Below are 15364 nucleotides of genomic sequence, written 5' to 3' on the forward strand. Positions count from 1 at the left end.
TCCTCCTCCTCCTCCTCCCCCCCCCCCCCCCCCCCCACCCTCCTCTCCTCCCCCTCTTCCTCCTTCCCTCCTCTAACGTTCCCTCCTGCAGAGACCGACCAGCTGGAGGACATTCTCTTGAAAGGAGCAGGATCCCTCGTCCTCTCCAACGTCTTCTCCCCCTTCGTCAAGCTTCTCTCCGACGCCGCGTCTCCCCTCCGCTACGGAGAGACTAAGTGGCTGCAGGGAGTGAACCTCTCGCTCAGTCGCTCCTCCGAGGGCGGCAGCTCCTTCCAGTGGTGGTCCATCTGCTGCGATTCCTCCTCCTCCTACTGCAGACAGTCTGAGCAGGACGAGCCCTCCTGCGGCTCTATCTGGTTCCTTACAGCAAGCGAGCCTGCAAGCGGTCCGTTGGAGGAGAGGAGCAGGGGGGACAGAGGGGGGGTAAGGGAAAAGAGGGAGTAGAAGGAGGGAGGAGGAGGAGACGGAGACGAAGAGGGAGTGACTTGTGTGGGCAGGAGGAGTGTTCAGCAAGTTTGGACTCTCTCTCATCACCATCTACACCATCTTCGTCTTGTACATTGGTAACGCAAGTCATGCTTCCTCCTACTTCCTCCTCTCCACTCCTCCTCCCTCCCCTCTCCCTCCTTCCCACCTTTCCTATCTCAGTCCCTCCTTCCTCCTTCCTCCCCTCTCTTCCTACCCGCCTCTTCCTTCCTCCCCTCTTGTCTCTTCTTCACTAGTCCTTTCTCCTTCCCCCGTTCGCTCCTCATGCTACTCAGGTCGGGTGGTCCGGGCGGCGAACTCGGGGGACGTGGTCTACACCATCTACACGGAGCTGCGAGACACCAGCAAGCTCTGGACCCTCAGCAACGACGTGTACACGGCAAGGAACCATGGGGACCTTATGCTCGAGGAGGAGCTCTACTCCATGCTCATCGACATCTTCCGCAGCCCTGAGACTCTCATGCAGGTCCGGCGCGACCCGTCCGCTCCTCCCCCCTCCCTCCTCCTCTTCCTCCTCCCCTCCTCCCCTCCTCCTCTGTCTTGTCGCTAGCTGCTCGCTCCTTCTCTTCCTTGTCCCGCCCTCTCGCTCTTACTTTGCGGCATCTTCTCTTGCCCGGCTACTTTCGTCTTCCTCCTCGTCTCTGACGCTTGTTGGTCAGTTGAGCTCCGACGACAACAGCGATGTGAATGCCGAGAGGTGAAAGCGAATGTCAAGGGAGTCTGTTTGTATTATAGAACACAAGTGCTATCACGTTATGCCTTATCTCATTCTTTGTAATGAATAATATGACCGCATCCTCTTCCTCGTCCCCCACGTCCGCTCTTCCTTGAAACGTTCTTCCTCCCTTCCCTCCCTTCCCTCCCTTCCCTCGTCTTCTCGTCCCTCCCTCCTCTTCTTCCTCCTCCCATTCCCTCCCCTCCTTCATTCCACATTCAAAGGTCCTCCAGCAGCCTTTCCCCCGTAATAGCGCCATCCAAGTCCAGCTGCTCGCATCACCTGCAGCACGACCAGTCCGCTCCAAACGCCGTCGATGCCTTCACCGGCGAGGAGCACGAGGAGGGAGGAGGCGGCAGCGACGAACATCGCCTTGGTGAGGAATGCGAAGTCCTCGCTGCCTTGCAGGATGCCATCCCCGACGAATACCAGCGCGTTGATCGGCTGCATGACGGAGATGTAGAGGAGGAGGTGCTGAACAATCTCGTCCACCTTGGCATCAGCAGTGAATACCTTGGGGAGGAAGCTGGAAGAAGCGAGGAAGGCGAGCATGAGCAAGAGACCGATCTGAGCTGCTAGGGTCGTCAGTCTGTCTGCGATAACTCGTGCATCCCGCTTGCTCCCCTTGCCCAGCTCCTCAGCGATCAGAGTCTGGGCCGCCACAGCCAGCGAGTCGACAGCGAAGGACATGAGGAGCCAAACTTGCAGGCCGACCTGATGAGCAGCAACTGCCTCCGTCCCTGTGCGAGCTGCTTGACTAGTAGCGAAGGTCAAAACCTGCGCGATGGAGCGAAAGTGAGACTGGGGATTGACATCGCTCCTTGAACCTTCTGCCAACTCCTTCCTCCTCCGTCTCCTCCACCTCAACTTCCCTCTACTCCTCCTCACCGATTGTAAAGCAATAGATCTCAGAAACACTGCTCCGCTTGCCACCAGCAGCGGCTTCACCTCCTCCAAGGGCACCAGGTTGTTCATGACTCGAACTCCCTTGCTCACCTGCACGTCCGCTAGTCAGCACCATCCACATGCTCGTCTCTGCCATGAAGACGGCTAGCTGGCATCGACATGAGGGAGCTCGTTACCGCTTCACGTTGGCGCAGCGTTCCCATGAAGAGCCCAGCTGAAATCCACTCGGCGATGGCAGTGGCAAGCCCGGCGCCCTGTGATAGGTTCGCAACGGCAGCTCCTCCTCTCGCATGCTCCCCCCCCCAGCCCCCCCCCCCCCCCCAAAAAAACCACCCCCACCACACACACACACCTCGACTCCCATCGGCTGAACGATGTCGACTGAGTTGATGTTCACCCCATAGATGAAGAGAGGGTCCAGCACGAAGTTGACCAGGTTGGCCACCAACAAGATCAGCAGAGGAGTCCTGGTATCCTGCAGCCCTCGGAAAGCTCCATTGCCAACTGAGGAGAGCTGCGGCATGCAAGAGCTCGATCAGACGTCGACAACATGGGTCTCAACACGGCAAACTTCACCAAGACAGCAGGAGCGGCAAGGGCTCGGATCCTGAGGTAACCCTCGGCGGACGCGAAGGCGTCGGGACTCGTTCCCATACTCTCTATGATGCCGTGCGAGAAGAACTCGAGTAGGCCCACAGTGCTAACACCCAACAGCGCTGCTGCCGTCAGCGCCTGCGCCAGCGTCTCGGCAGCCTCCTCCTTCTCCCCAGCCGCCAGCGCCCGTGAGATAAGGGGAGTGGTTGCAGTCGCAAAGAAGTTGAAGATGAAAAAAGCTGGAAAACACAGCAACTCACATTATGAGATCGTCGTCTACATCGTCACTCCTACCATAGTTGAAGATGGAAGAACAAACGCCAAGAGCAGCAAGGGGAGAAGGTGATGGAATTCTACCAAGATACAGAGTGTCCACCAGGCCGAGAAGCGGGTCGATGGCCAAGGAACCAAGTGCTGGGATCGCGAGAGAGAAGATGCGGTTGTCGATATCAGCCCTGTCTGTCTGCTGACACATGCTCGGAGCTTGCCACTTCGGTCGGCAGCTTGCTTCCCGCGAAGTCAATGCAGAAGAGGGGTACCTCCCCTTCAATGGGGAGACCCTCGAACCTCCCAGTCGCTTCCCTTGATCCAGCAGCCAGCTCTCTCTCATCGGCATTGTTTGCCAGCATGTCGGCATCCCCTCTGTCGCCGCTGCCATCGCCGCTACAGCCAGGAGCGTCGTCCTGCTGCTCACCATGGCAGGAATCGTTTGCATGTACCTCATGACCCATAGGGTTCTATTCAGAACAAGTGGGGTGGTAAGTAGCAAAGAAGACAGGGTGAAGGGGGGGTGGGGGTGAACCCAAGAAAATCCCGAACCAACACCATCCCTACCCCCCGATTCCACACAAAACTACCCATCACAATTACCCCACCCCTCATGGATAGTCAAAAATACCCCTCATGGTAACACCCCAGTGTACTGCCATGGGGCCGTCGTGGATGCTGGTAGCTGTTGTGCTGAACTCGTATGCAGTTCGAGGAGGAAGTGCCTTCCTCTCTCCCTCCCTCCTCTCTCCGGTTGGTCCAACTGGATCCCTCTCCCTGAGACGGGCATGCACGACCCAAGCACCCCCCCTTCGCCCGACTCATAAGTCCTTGTTGGTGTGCTCTAGTCAGGAGCAGAGCACGGCTGCTGCGATTTCAAGGAGATCTTTTCTTGCCGGCTTGATCATTGCAGCGCCTACGAGCCAAGGCTTCTTCTCGTATGCATTTGCTGAGAATGAAGGTGGATATCTAATATTCAAATGTTCCGATAGTGACCCCAGTGAATAGATCAAGCTTCAAAAGTCCTGTGCGATCAGGCTATCAGTAAGCTTGTGAATCCGCAGACGAAGCAAGAAGTATACATTGTGGGGACCGCTCATATCTCAGAAATCAGTGCTGATCTCGTAAAGAATGTCATAACTCTTGTGAAACCGGACACTATCATGGTGGAGCTCGATGAAAGTCGCCTCCGCAGGTGTGCTGTCGTTGTCTCAATGTAGCTGTGTGTGCCATCTGACTCATTCCGGCTCTCTAGGAGTGCAGGCAACAGGGAGGGACCAAAGTCAGTCTGGGATGTCATCTGGGGCCAGTGGAAGCGATCCGACTTGAGCTTAGGTAATTCAAACCATTCTTCAACCCTACAACCCAAAGGCTAGGAAACTCTGACGACCTCGAAACCCAACTTCTCCAAACATCGTGTATGTGCTGATATGTTCCCCCAAAGGCGACAAGATACACAATGTCGAGGCCGGGATCATCGGGGTAGCCATCGGGTCGCTCTATCAGAAATTGAACAAGATGGGCTTCAGCAGCGGTAAAGAGTTTGCAACGGCGATCAGCGAGGCGAAGGTGATTGAATCATCTACTATGGAGAGGTGCTCACAACCCTGTCTGAAGGCCTTGAATGCGAACCTCGTCTTGGGCGATCGCCCGGTGAACGAGACGTTGATTCGCCTGCAGCAGTCGATCGACAAGACGGGGTGGAGCCAGGTGCAGGCGTTTGCCAGGTCGTACCATTTGTTATGCCGGAGACTGCATGGTCTGAAAGAAGTTCCAGTTCGCAATCTTTGCTTCCTGAAGCCTCTGCGTTGAGCAAGACGATGGAATCCGAATTTGTAACATTGCTTGTCGTGTTCGATGGTTTCCAACTCAATCTATGTGTTAGGACAAGGGTGACAAGGGTGACAATGCTGCCATTGCAAATACTATTGAGGTAAGAGACACTGAATTTCTACATGCTGGATCGAGCTCGCTGCAATCTGACTTCACTCCCGGCCAGATGTTGAAGGAAAGGAGGACTGTACGGGGCATCATGCAGGTCAGAGGAGTATTGAGGATCTCTTATGATGACAATCAGTGCAGACTTTGAAAGAGAACTTGCCTGAAGTGTACACGGCTCTCATAGGAGAAAGAGACCAGTACATGGCCAACTCACTCTTGAAAGCGAATGGCAGGACGACAGTCGCTGTGGTTGGAATGGTATGAGAGCTTCCATTCTCACGCTTGAGTGTAAACATTTGACTATCAGGCTCACATGGATGGTATAGAGGCACATCTACCAGGCTTCGTCCCAACTACCTGTGATGTTCGGCCTTGAGAACTTGCTCCATATGGTTTCGCGGCTGTCTCCTTTGCACTAGAGTGCCAGGAATCTCTGCTTTCATGGTAGATCACCTCGTTGTAATGTAATATGGATTGAATAGAAGAGCGGATCATCATGCTTGAGCGTTTTGAATCTCGGGATTGGGGTTTTCTATGGGCTTGAGGGAACGAAAACGGACCCACGCCATGTCCTGCGTGAGAGCGGGAAAAAAAGAACTTGGGAGAAATGATCACTGATGTCGACGATGATCATTCAGTTGCTGTGCCCACGACAGACCCACCGCATATCAGCGTTGCGCTCCAACAACGTCAACTCGCTCGCACTCCTCCAGGTGCACTGGCAAGCGTAAGCGCAAAAACCTGATTGGTTGCTCGTCAGTGATGTGATGGAGCACAGCAAAGAAGGATGGCAGCACCTGATCTTGCCTTGAGCTTCTGCTTGAGCTTGTCGACATCTGGGTAGAAGTTTCGAAAGAAGAGATACTCGCAGTCGCTGTGCCACGTCATATCCTTGATGCGCAGGACATCGAAATCGCACTTGGTGCATCGTAATCTGTCGCACGCCCTCCCCGGGGAGGAGCCAGTCTCATCCTTACTACCTCCCAAGTAAATCGCAACACACTTCCTCGTTCCGCCTGCGGATGTTTGTGACGGATCCGACTGGTTGGACTCGTTGGAATTCGTTGACGTAGCCGCCTGCTGCTCAGCAGCAACAGCCTTTGAGCCCCCTCCCAGGTCAAGATCTCTCTCCAGGTCATCAAGTAGCTCGTCTATCCCAGACTTTGTGGGCTGAGAAGTTGAAGCCGAAGCGTTCCTCGAGCGAGACGAGGGTTCCTGAACTCCATTTGAAACCGAATGCGACAGGTCGGACAGAAAGGATCGGCCCGAGGAGAGGTCTGGAGAGAGTGGGTCAGGGTCATAGGAGGAAGAGACAGGCTTGGCTTGGCTTGGAGGAGCACGAGAGGGAGGAGGGGAGGAGACGTCGATCTCCAGGTCCCTCAGCAGGCTGTCCAAGTCCGCCATTGCGCTCGACCTGAAGGGGGTTGGTGGTTTCCGGTTCGCTATGGGGGTGATACTATGCTGGGGTAGGTCCTATGACCCCAATACAGCACCATGTAAGCATATGGTAGGGTACTTGTTGGTCATCGATGGGGGTGAGTATAATGATTCGTCTAAGGTGAGGGGTAGGGTCTTTGAGGAATCGAGAGGGTGGTGGTAGAAGGGGTCCTCATTCCCATTGTGTACTACGGGTATTGTTGGGAGTATTTATTAGGGGTGGGTAGAAGAACGAGGAAGAAGGGGTACTCAAGTGCCCAGGGTCATCCCATCGAGTGTGATTGTAAGAGAGGTGGGTGGGTGTGATATTTCTGTGGTAGGGGTATTTACACTATGACCGTGCTACCCTGTATAATCCAGGTAAAATACCCCCTCCTTAAAATACAGAAGGGGTACTGTCATTATGTGGTGGGCACTGGTTTGTCACATGGGGGTGGCAGAGAGGTGTGGAGGTTACATCCGTTACTTGCGAAGAGGCGCGGGAGGATGGCGGCGACGCCGATGAACCCGCCATCGCAGAACCAGGTATGCAGGAGGCGCCATCATGTCAATGCTCTCTTTCCTGCTTCTCATCAGTTTGATCTCTCCTGATCATGCTCCCCTTGTTGTCTATCTCTTCTTCTCCTCAGATGTAATTCATGAAATCACTGCTGTGTCAAGCTCTTGTCGTGTGTTTGGGTCGCACACCGTCACTTTGGGCTTTGAGCGTCACAGAATTGCTTGTCTTTGCCGGCAATCATTTATCCCTTATGATTTCCCTGTCAAATTCTAAATCATGTTGTCCAACCTGTGTCCTGTGCTACACGAACTCGATGTTTTGCTTTACTTGCAGTCATCATATTCGGGAATCCTCCACGTTGCTTGTGTACACCAGTTCTGTTCCACTGATTTCATTTTTTTCTTCGTGTTTGAATGTTGTCCATATGATTCGATCTCGACCACTAATGTCTGACGTTTGGTCCCTCGACAGTTCTTCGGAGCGCTGGCAGTGGCAGCTCTCGTCTTGGTTTGCACTGCGGTGGTCATGACGGAGAGACCTGTCTGGATGGTTGGACAGGTGAGAGACAAAAAGCACAAAGCGTCCATAAAGCATCTCCACATTCTCTCAAGACGGAGTCTCATTGCCTTGACACCGTCTACAGGAACCGCCTCTCGGAATTCTGCGTCCATTTACTGCGCCCGCGCCCAGCGAGCCTGTTTACACTGCGGAGCAGCTGAGGGAGATGGCAACGCAGGGTAAGATGAGACTTGTGCTCGTCTGTGTTCGTTGTATTGATGCAATGTGATGAAACGTAGGTTTGAGCCCATCTGCTGCCCAAAAATCCATCAAGCTGCAAAGCCTTGCTGAGCACGAAAGGTGCCTTGCAAGGAGCAAGTGTGATACCACCTGCCGCTAATCCATTCTTGTCCTGTCTAGTGATGAGAAAGAGGCGATTGAGGAAGCTGAGGAGAAGGCATCTGCCGCTGCCTCGCAGAAGGAAGCCAAGTTCGCGCACGGTGACGATGAGTACGCGGAAGTAGAGAACGCGCCAGGACCTCTGTGAGAGATCTTAATCTGCATGTATGTGGACACTTATGCTGATGTCAGGTACCCCCCTACACATGGAGGACAAGACTTGGATGTCCTTCAGTTTGGTGACTACCCCGCGGACTACGGCTCTCACACCTCCGCGCGACTCCAGAAGCAGGACACCATTGTACCTGTGAACATGGTGCAAATGTCGATGTGAGTTGGATTGTACCAGTGCATGCTGCCTGCTGTCTGATCTTGAGTGGATTGGTGTTACTTTACTTCCTGCCCCTTGAGCAACGAGTTCCTGTGCTCCTGTACAAATCCTCACTTGAAAACGGGGCATCCAACCTTGGCTGACGCTACCATGTCAGGTACCCAGTCATCGGGCCAGCAGGAATGCAAGATGCAGCTGGTATGAGCGATCATGAGACAGGGACACCTGGAAAGCCCATCACCGCAAACCTCTTGTTCGGTGAGTCTCGCGACTACCATGGGTCAAGGATTAACTTCATTTTGCAGGCAAGACGTTGCGAACGAATGGCTTGGGGGATGGGGTTTACGTTGAAACCGTTGCTGGAGGCTTAGGAGCAAACTCAGAGCCGCCCATTGACCGCATGTTCGATCAATTAACGTCAGACAAGGGCGAGGAGGACGATGGAACACTCTCAACAGTGCTTCTCTGGTCGGCAGTGTTGATGGTGCTCATTGGAGGCATCGTTCTGATAGGATACAACTTGCTTCCTGCAGGATCATTTTCACGTGCTTGGAGGGGGTAAGATTTCATGCTGCATGCTGCCTCCTATTCTGACATATCAACGCAGGGATGATGGTTTAGATCCCGACAACGTGGAGGCGGGCAAGTGGACAAGAGCGACCTACGACCCTCCCGTTCAAGGGTTAGGGTACACTACACCCATGCGAAGCATGTAGAGGTCTCAGCTATCAGCGCACGGTGAGGTCTGAAAGGCCTCTCGTGCTCTCTGAGATGCAGACTTTGCTCGCTGGCTGGTGTTGCTTGTCAGATTCTGCTGGGTTACAAGGCTGATCGCCGTCATTGTATATTTATTGCCCGGATCGAGGGGTGGTGATTACTCGAATCGTTGCTGTGGAAACGTTTTCGGAGGAAGAATTGTTTGAATTGGCCACTTACGTGACATGTCGTCGTGTTCGCAAAACTTTCTTTAAAGTACTTGGTAAACTTGAAAAGAATGCATCGTGAGATCAACAAATACGCGTGTGTTAAATTTTTAATCAATGATTACGAAACCTTGAAGCTCTTCAACGAATCCTGATTGTACGTTCAAAAAGCAACACAGCTCCACAGAAGGCGGCTAACCTTGGTGAGTACAAGCCTCTTATCGTCGGACATAACCACCCCCCTCTCTCTCAGGAAGCGAAAGCATTGTTTACGCTGTCACATCAGGTATGAGCTGCCGACATACTCTCTCACTAGAGTTAAATTGGCAAGTACCTTCTCGAAGCACAACATGTGCTTCAGGTCGTCAAGATGTATGTCGGGCTGCTAAGGGTGAGATTTCACACATTAACTCATCCGTGCGACACCTGGCATGCCTTGATATAAGTCTGCAAGGCCGTTTCCCGGACTCGGTCCTGAGGTCAAGCATCGTCATGTCGAGCAAGTTAAAGCACAAAGGAAAGTGAAAAACTCACAACGAAAAAATCGATCACATGCCCAGCCATCTTGGGAGCATTTGCATACAGACGGAAAAAAGTAGAAAAATCTCTGTCGAGCATTCAGCAGGGAAGTAGAAATGTAGGATCCAGGGCAACCTAGCCATTAGCGACTTCCCTACTGAGATGGCAAAATGGATGTCTGAGTCCGACCTGATCGAGCAAGTAAGCATACAGAATGCCTTAAAGAACAAGACCTACCTTTGTTCAGGAGAAATTCTACATAATTCACAAGAGATGTTTTCAAGGAGGTCTTTTTCTAATCTCATTCCATGTAGCATCCTGTCCCATCGCCATAAGTGCTCGCTCCCGCAGATCACATTATTGTTGATCTCACCGATATGCAATGAACTCGTTCGTGAAAGGACTCCAAGTCTCGCCTGAACATACAAACGGTTGATGAGATGTCGCTCTGCTAGCACCATCGAATTCACCATGCAAGATAGCACTATGGTACAATGATGATAGTGATGACAGGCATCTTGTGAACTCCGCTGCACTACGGTCAGCGCCTGATGAAGTTTTTGGGTTCAGGAGTCATTTCACCGAGATCGGCTCTTTCAAGAGCAATACGAATGTGTGTTTCTGAAGAGAACAGGAAGTGAAATGCAGCGCACTATCCGTAGGTGGACAAAACATACCATAAGCATCACAAGCTATCGTCCCCTCAATTCCTTGTAGTTTGCAATCCTAGAGCACAGAAATAAGATCTTGGCCAACACTCTGGTGCATTGTACTTGTTGGATTGCCATGAGCTGTTCTGTCGCATGTGGAAAATCCTGCGAGACAGCTTGTTATTTTCATTCTCCACCTGAAAAATTCCGAGTGACCCGCACCTGGTTTTCAATCCACTTTTTCTTCACCAATCTATGGAGGTCGTCAAACCACCACACGACCCGAATCGAATCAGACGCACTTCAGCGCTTCCACCAAGATGTGCTGGGGACGAATCGTGCTGGGGTCGGGGACGAAGTGGAGTCGCAGGTACGGCCTTGGTGCAATAAGTACAAGATGGGATGACGAAACTAGGCTCACCGCTCGAGCTCTTTGGAGGTTCCTTTGATTGAGCCTGGAACAACAACATCACCTGGTCGAGACTTCTTGAATGTTCATTACCGGCCTTTGCTCCTCCTGTGCCGAGCTGTAGCTTCGGTGCGTTGTACGCACCCCCTGGTCTCAGGGTCAGAACTCGGGGAGTACGAGGATGAAGGAGCGCTACCCGCACCCTTCAACGAGACCAAGCGCTTCCCGCCATTGTCGCTCGAGAATCGCTGATCTCTATCGTCCAATGCTGGCGGTTCCAACCCGATTCAACACCAAATGCGCTCAAATCGCATCTCACCTTCAGCCGACAAGTCCACCCCGGTCGTTGAGACAGCGCTCGACGTCAACTTCACAACACCAGAACGAGGCTGTACCTAGGATCTCGTCAGACAACGCGCGATCCACAAACATCAAACCGCTGCGCTCGCTGTCGAGTTCAATTTCAGAATCTTCCTCTCGACAGAGAGGTCAGTCGAGGGGGACCGCTTCGCCGGAATCTGCATCAGGAACATGCATCAGTCATCAGCTTTCGTTCAAAACTCTGCTCATCTGCATCGATCGTTCTGAATATCTATCTATACCTGACAGGTCCCCCCTGTCTTCCCAAAGACTCTGGCTCGTAGGTTCTCTGCTACCTGCCCGTCTACCTCTGCAGACCTGGCTGCAAGGTTGTTCATGTCTGCTTCTGAGCGACTGACTCACTGACTAGCCAGTAGTCGATCTATCAATCTCACTTGACTCTCGTCCTCCTCCTCGCCTCCGTCCCTCTCCTCCATCGTCCCTCCATCCACTCACCGCTGTTGCCATGCGGCCAACCCTGGCCCAACCCCCGACTATCATACTACCTACCCTACCTGTCGGATCTACACATGACTACCCCTGTCATATCCATGGGTTGTGTAACCAAAGAACCCCTGCTCACATGAAATGTGCCTACCCCACCCCCTCAATGGATGTGATCTTCCCCTTCTAGGAGCAGGTTTTGAATCTGTCAACTTGACCCCCTAACTTTCCCCTAACTTCACCAAAAATGACCAGGTACAGGAGTACCCCTACCCCCTCTTTGACGAAAATTCGATTCAATTCGGTCAAAACCGAGAAAGCGAGGAATTAAATCGAATTAGCCGATTTCAATCGGTTTCGATCAAACCTCGCTTTCTAAAAAAAGCCGCTCGTGCGATTGCAAGTCACTCGCGATGGGTGAGACGCCGCGTGCTCGATGAATATGCTGCCTGCGGCATGCTCCCCCTGCTCCCTCCCTCCTTCTCCCTGATCCATGTCCCTCTCGTGCTCTCTGTCCTCTGTTCTGCTTCGTTTCTCTCCTCGCACCCCTTCTCCGTGAGGACAGACGTTCCAGCTGCGCCATGCATGGGAAATGTTTGCCTTGGATTTTCTTGTGCTGCAGTTGATCTTTCAATGCCTTATTCACTGCGATATGGTCTTCTTTCATTATCAATCCTACAACGCTATCAAATGCACATGTAGCTGTCATCTTTGATCGCCTAAACGATGTCTTGTTGCCTTGTTCACATGTAATGCGACATCGTCGAGGCTCTCAAAGCCATCTGTCTTGCCAGTGACTGGCCGAACCACGTTCCAGGACGAAAGTGGTTTTATCATGTGTAGCTTGCTCTGAATTTTACCTGGTTGGAGAATGCGATGTCCCGATACTAGAACGCAAGCATTGTCTCTGTTGCAGGATCAAAGGGTGTGCGGGAATGTTTAAGAAATGGAACAAATCTTCACTGCACGTGTTGCTTGTCTGCATTCATTTATTTCATCTGTGTTCCACTATGTTGCAGTAGAAGAATGTTCTGGGTGGTTTCATTTTTTTGCGGTTGATGTTCTCGGTTTGACTCACCTATCCCCACCTATCCCTACCTGGTTGTGCTTCGTCTTTGTGCTTGTGTTTGCTCGCTCGTAGTATCACTGACATGCAGGCAGGTAAGCCCCACGGTCTTCGCACTGGTCGTAAGTTGCGCCTCGTGCGCCGTATCAACAACTGGGCGGACAAGGGATACAAACGCGCACATTTGGGCAAGGAATGGGCCAAGCCCTTTGCCGGATGCTCCCACGCGAAGGGAATCGTTCTCGAGAAGATGTGAGATGCGATTGACTTCTGAGTTGCTCTTGTCTGACTCTGTTTGCAGTGGTATCGAGTCCAAGCAGCCTAACTCTGCCGTTCGTAAGTGCGTTCGTGTGCAGCTCATCAAGAACGGTAAGAAGATTGCCGCCTTCGTTCCCAACGATGGTTGCTTGAACTTCATCGACGAGAACGACGAGGTTCTCGTTGCCGGGTTCGGTCGCAGTGGACACGCTAAGGGAGATATTCCCGGTGTTCGTTTCAAGATTGTGAAGGTGTCTGGTGTTGCACTTCTTGCGTTGTTCAAGGAGAAGAAGGAGAAGCCTCGTTCTTAAATCATGAAATATTTCAACTTTAGGAATAAAAAGCGAAAAGTGTACTTGTGTAGTGTGTTAAAGAAGAGATCATCTCACCGTCCAAAGTCTATCACGTCATATTTTCCAGCAACTAATTTGGCATGCAACATGTACACAGCAATTCGTCAAGCAATTCTTGAACTCACGCTGAGTTCACCGAACGTACGCCACAGCCAGAGGTTTCGTCGACACCCACTCTTTCTGTCTGAATGGATCGCTTGCTTTCTTGGCTGGTTTCTTCACAACGAGGGGCTTAAGCGTTCCCAGCAGCTCGGGGCACAGCTTTCGTAGTTCATCGACATTCCCTCCCCCGGTTTCTAAGGCGCGAATCGCTATCTTTCCCTTGCTTCCAACGCCACAATCTGCGAAGTAGATCGATCGGAGCGGCGATTCCGGCATAATTCCACTGAGCAGGAGTAGGACGCCTTCCATACCAATGGGATTGCCGTTAAGGTTCAAGTCCAGAAGGCTTGTGTTCATGGACAGCGTCCGTGCGAAGAACTCACAAGCGTCAAGCCCTACATCGTTCTTAGACAGATCGAGTTTCGTAACGCTGCACCCTGCACGCAGAGCAAGAGCTAGAGCCTTCGCTCCTGCTGAACCGAATCTGTTCCAGGCAAGACGAATAGCTTTTATAGACTTGCTGCTCTGCAGCAACTTCACCAGCGCATCACCATTGCGGAGGCTGTTCCACGTAAGGTCGAGCTCCTCGAGCGAAATGATGGTTGCCAGCGCTTCGAACAGGCCGGAAGCTGCATGGTCGCTGATGGCATTCGATCTCAACCCTAGAACTCTCACAGTCTCATTGCCCGACAGACACGAAGAAAGAAGTTGAGCTCCCTTGTCCTCCAGCTTGCACTCACTCAAATCTAGCACCTCGATGCAGCACTCCTTCGAAGTCAGGCAGCAGGACAGATGCTGAACGGCTTCTCCAAGGTTGTTGGAGCTCAAGTATAGCTCTCTGACACTCTTCGATTGCGCAATCGCCTTGGACATGGCAGTCAAGCCTTCCAACCCGATGTTGTTGTCCTCCAGGTGCAGCACCTCCAGGCTTGTGTTGGCCCGCACGAAGGAGGCGAGAGCGACGCACCCACGGTTCCCCATCCCCCGACTTTTCAAATCGATCCTGTGGAGGGAGCTCAAGTTTTGCACTAACTTTGTGATGGGAGCTGTCCTCATTGAGTAACAGGTTGACAAATACTCCTCGATGGCTCGGGTGCGAACCGACCCTTCGTTGTCCACTGCGTCCTGAATGCAGCCAGGTTCAGCGTCACTGCAGAAACTGCAAAAGCTTCCTTCCAGTCGTCTGGTGGAAACATCTAGGGATGATGTCGTGGAGTGATGTCTGTCAGGGAGTTTGTCCAACTTGAAAACAGGAACGTCCGCTCTGTTCGTAACAACCTTCAGGCGCAGATGCTGGTTCTTGTCGAAGCCAGCCGGGCTTCTTGGGGCGATCTTGACAAAGTCAACCTCGTACATGGCTTCATCGAAATCGAAAATGTTCTCCGAGCCCGCGATGCTCTCTGTACTTCTCCTCACCGAATCCCTCCCTGTATTCGCAAGCCTGTCCAACAAAAACTCCTCGTGGTTGTCTAGGGGAGGCAACAGCTGCAGAGGAAAGCTTTCCTCTGAAGCAACTATTCTTACACAGTCATTGTCTTCCGTCATCAGCTCAAATGGCTCCCATGATCCCCTGCCGGGCTGCTGCATCGCTCCCTCTCCCTGCCCCTCCTCTCCCATTTTTGACGAGGTTTACAACGCCAACGGCACGCCACCCCCTTTCGGAGCAACCCACCCACCCCGAACCTGCTACTTCCCCCTTTTTCAGACCATTTTTAGCTGTAAATCACCCGTACACCAAGTACCCTACCCTACGATGGTTGCTAGGAGGTAAGGACTATTCACACTCTTTAGGAGCCCCGAGTGACAGCAGAGTCAGTCACTGAGTCAGGACGGTCGGTCCGATGGTCGGACAGCCGACTTGTGACCTGACCATGACTCATCATTCAGCTCATGGTGGTCACATGAGTTGCAGCTTCACGCCGTGATTGACGGCGGCCGGTCATCCGAGCCGGGGCGTGGGACTCAGGGCCCCGATGAGTCAGCCGGGGCGTCGGACAGTGACCCGCCGCATGCCGCAGCCCGGCGCTGAGCCTCACTGCGACGGTCTGCCCGGCCGGGCCCAGCGACTCAGTCTGAGTCAGACTCACAGAGTCAGTGAGAATTCCGGGCCCGGGGGTCCCGGACACGGGCCGTGCCAGGACGGCCAAGTTGGCCCCCCCCGGACTCAGTGAGGGCCGAGCGGCCCCGGGCCGCCGCCGATCACCGGG

At 52.9% G+C, this 15364-nt stretch overlaps 8 protein-coding genes across 8 annotated transcripts in view; 3 read left to right on the forward strand and 5 right to left on the reverse strand.

The window, feature by feature from the left end:
• GUITHDRAFT_151684 (hypothetical protein) overlaps window positions 1–1280 on the reverse strand; it is a 2202-nt gene extending 922 nt beyond the window's left edge. Inside the window, exons 1-4 of the mRNA XM_005835702.1 lie at window positions 1146–1280; window positions 785–952; window positions 486–634; window positions 73–376 (exon numbers count right to left, since the gene is read on the reverse strand). Of these exons, the coding sequence (XP_005835759.1) occupies window positions 73–376; window positions 486–634; window positions 785–877 (546 nt within the window). The 5' untranslated portion in view covers window positions 878–952; window positions 1146–1280. The remainder of the gene's footprint in view (window positions 1–72; window positions 377–485; window positions 635–784; window positions 953–1145) is intronic.
• Window positions 1281–1408: 128 nt separating this feature from the next.
• On the reverse strand, window positions 1409–3176 carry GUITHDRAFT_68515 (hypothetical protein; the record flags this gene model as incomplete). Its single annotated transcript, XM_005835703.1, has 6 exons — window positions 1409–1978; window positions 2090–2143; window positions 2227–2361; window positions 2490–2611; window positions 2752–2940; window positions 2996–3176. 6 exons carry the CDS (start codon window positions 3174–3176, stop codon window positions 1409–1411), a joined length of 1251 nt encoding a protein of 416 aa, XP_005835760.1.
• Window positions 3177–4131: 955 nt separating this feature from the next.
• GUITHDRAFT_136450 (hypothetical protein) lies at window positions 4132–5285 on the forward strand (the record flags this gene model as incomplete). Its single annotated transcript, XM_005835704.1, has 8 exons — window positions 4132–4163; window positions 4224–4303; window positions 4413–4537; window positions 4586–4678; window positions 4854–4901; window positions 4968–5006; window positions 5051–5167; window positions 5217–5285. The coding sequence occupies 8 exons, from the start codon at window positions 4132–4134 to the stop codon at window positions 5283–5285; spliced, it is 603 nt and encodes a 200-aa protein (XP_005835761.1).
• A 67-nt stretch (window positions 5286–5352) lies between these two features.
• Window positions 5353–6326, reverse strand: GUITHDRAFT_93550 (hypothetical protein). The gene is made up of 2 exons (XM_005835705.1): window positions 5707–6326; window positions 5353–5650 (listed from the first exon to the last, which is right to left on the reverse strand). The coding sequence occupies exons 1-2, from the start codon at window positions 6311–6313 to the stop codon at window positions 5544–5546; spliced, it is 714 nt and encodes a 237-aa protein (XP_005835762.1). The 5' UTR covers window positions 6314–6326; the 3' UTR covers window positions 5353–5543.
• Window positions 6327–6832: 506 nt separating this feature from the next.
• GUITHDRAFT_105410 (hypothetical protein) lies at window positions 6833–8904 on the forward strand (the record flags this gene model as incomplete). Its single annotated transcript, XM_005835706.1, has 10 exons — window positions 6833–6871; window positions 7317–7403; window positions 7489–7582; window positions 7643–7703; window positions 7764–7886; window positions 7935–8072; window positions 8231–8331; window positions 8379–8631; window positions 8681–8755; window positions 8799–8904. 10 exons carry the CDS (start codon window positions 6833–6835, stop codon window positions 8902–8904), a joined length of 1077 nt encoding a protein of 358 aa, XP_005835763.1.
• Window positions 8905–9117: 213 nt separating this feature from the next.
• GUITHDRAFT_162308 (hypothetical protein) lies at window positions 9118–11371 on the reverse strand (the record flags this gene model as incomplete). The annotated part of the gene is made up of 20 exons (XM_005835707.1): window positions 9118–9147; window positions 9196–9270; window positions 9331–9378; window positions 9423–9470; window positions 9531–9603; window positions 9651–9704; window positions 9753–9833; window positions 9889–9931; window positions 9986–10045; window positions 10098–10136; window positions 10193–10241; window positions 10289–10330; window positions 10388–10418; window positions 10468–10542; window positions 10587–10620; window positions 10668–10721; window positions 10894–10969; window positions 11012–11092; window positions 11177–11252; window positions 11298–11371. The coding sequence occupies 20 exons, from the start codon at window positions 11369–11371 to the stop codon at window positions 9118–9120; spliced, it is 1143 nt and encodes a 380-aa protein (XP_005835764.1).
• Window positions 11372–11791: 420 nt separating this feature from the next.
• Window positions 11792–13013, forward strand: RPS23e (small subunit ribosomal protein S23e, cytoplasmic; the record flags this gene model as incomplete). The annotated part of the gene is made up of 3 exons (XM_005835708.1): window positions 11792–11795; window positions 12540–12696; window positions 12746–13013. 3 exons carry the CDS (start codon window positions 11792–11794, stop codon window positions 13011–13013), a joined length of 429 nt encoding a protein of 142 aa, XP_005835765.1.
• Window positions 12983–14502, reverse strand: GUITHDRAFT_93556 (hypothetical protein). Its single transcript, XM_005835709.1, has 2 exons — window positions 13959–14502; window positions 12983–13874 (listed from the first exon to the last, which is right to left on the reverse strand). Exons 1-2 carry the CDS (start codon window positions 14211–14213, stop codon window positions 13188–13190), a joined length of 942 nt encoding a protein of 313 aa, XP_005835766.1. The 5' UTR covers window positions 14214–14502; the 3' UTR covers window positions 12983–13187.
• Window positions 14503–15364: the final 862 nt, after the last annotated feature.

Source organism: Guillardia theta (genome assembly GCF_000315625.1).
Source record: "Guillardia theta CCMP2712 unplaced genomic scaffold GUITHscaffold_20, whole genome shotgun sequence".
In the NCBI taxonomy this organism is placed as follows: Eukaryota; class Cryptophyceae; order Pyrenomonadales; family Geminigeraceae; genus Guillardia; species Guillardia theta.

Excerpts from the sequence above, each read along its gene's own strand:
- GUITHDRAFT_93556 (XM_005835709.1), bottom strand. The coding sequence starts at position 14,213 with ATGAGGACAGCTCCCATCACAAAGTTAGTGCAAAACTTGAGCTCCCTC. Across the intron at positions 13,875-13,958 it reads CCAACAACCTTGGAGAAGCC|GGAGCTCAACTTCTTTCTTC; the intron begins GTTCAGCATCTG and ends CTGGAGGACAAG.
- GUITHDRAFT_93550 (XM_005835705.1), bottom strand. The coding sequence starts at position 6,313 with ATGGCGGACTTGGACAGCCTGCTGAGGGACCTGGAGATCGACGTCTCC. Across the intron at positions 5,651-5,706 it reads GAAGCTCAAGGCAAGATCAG|GTTTTTGCGCTTACGCTTGC; the intron begins GTGCTGCCATCC and ends GCAACCAATCAG.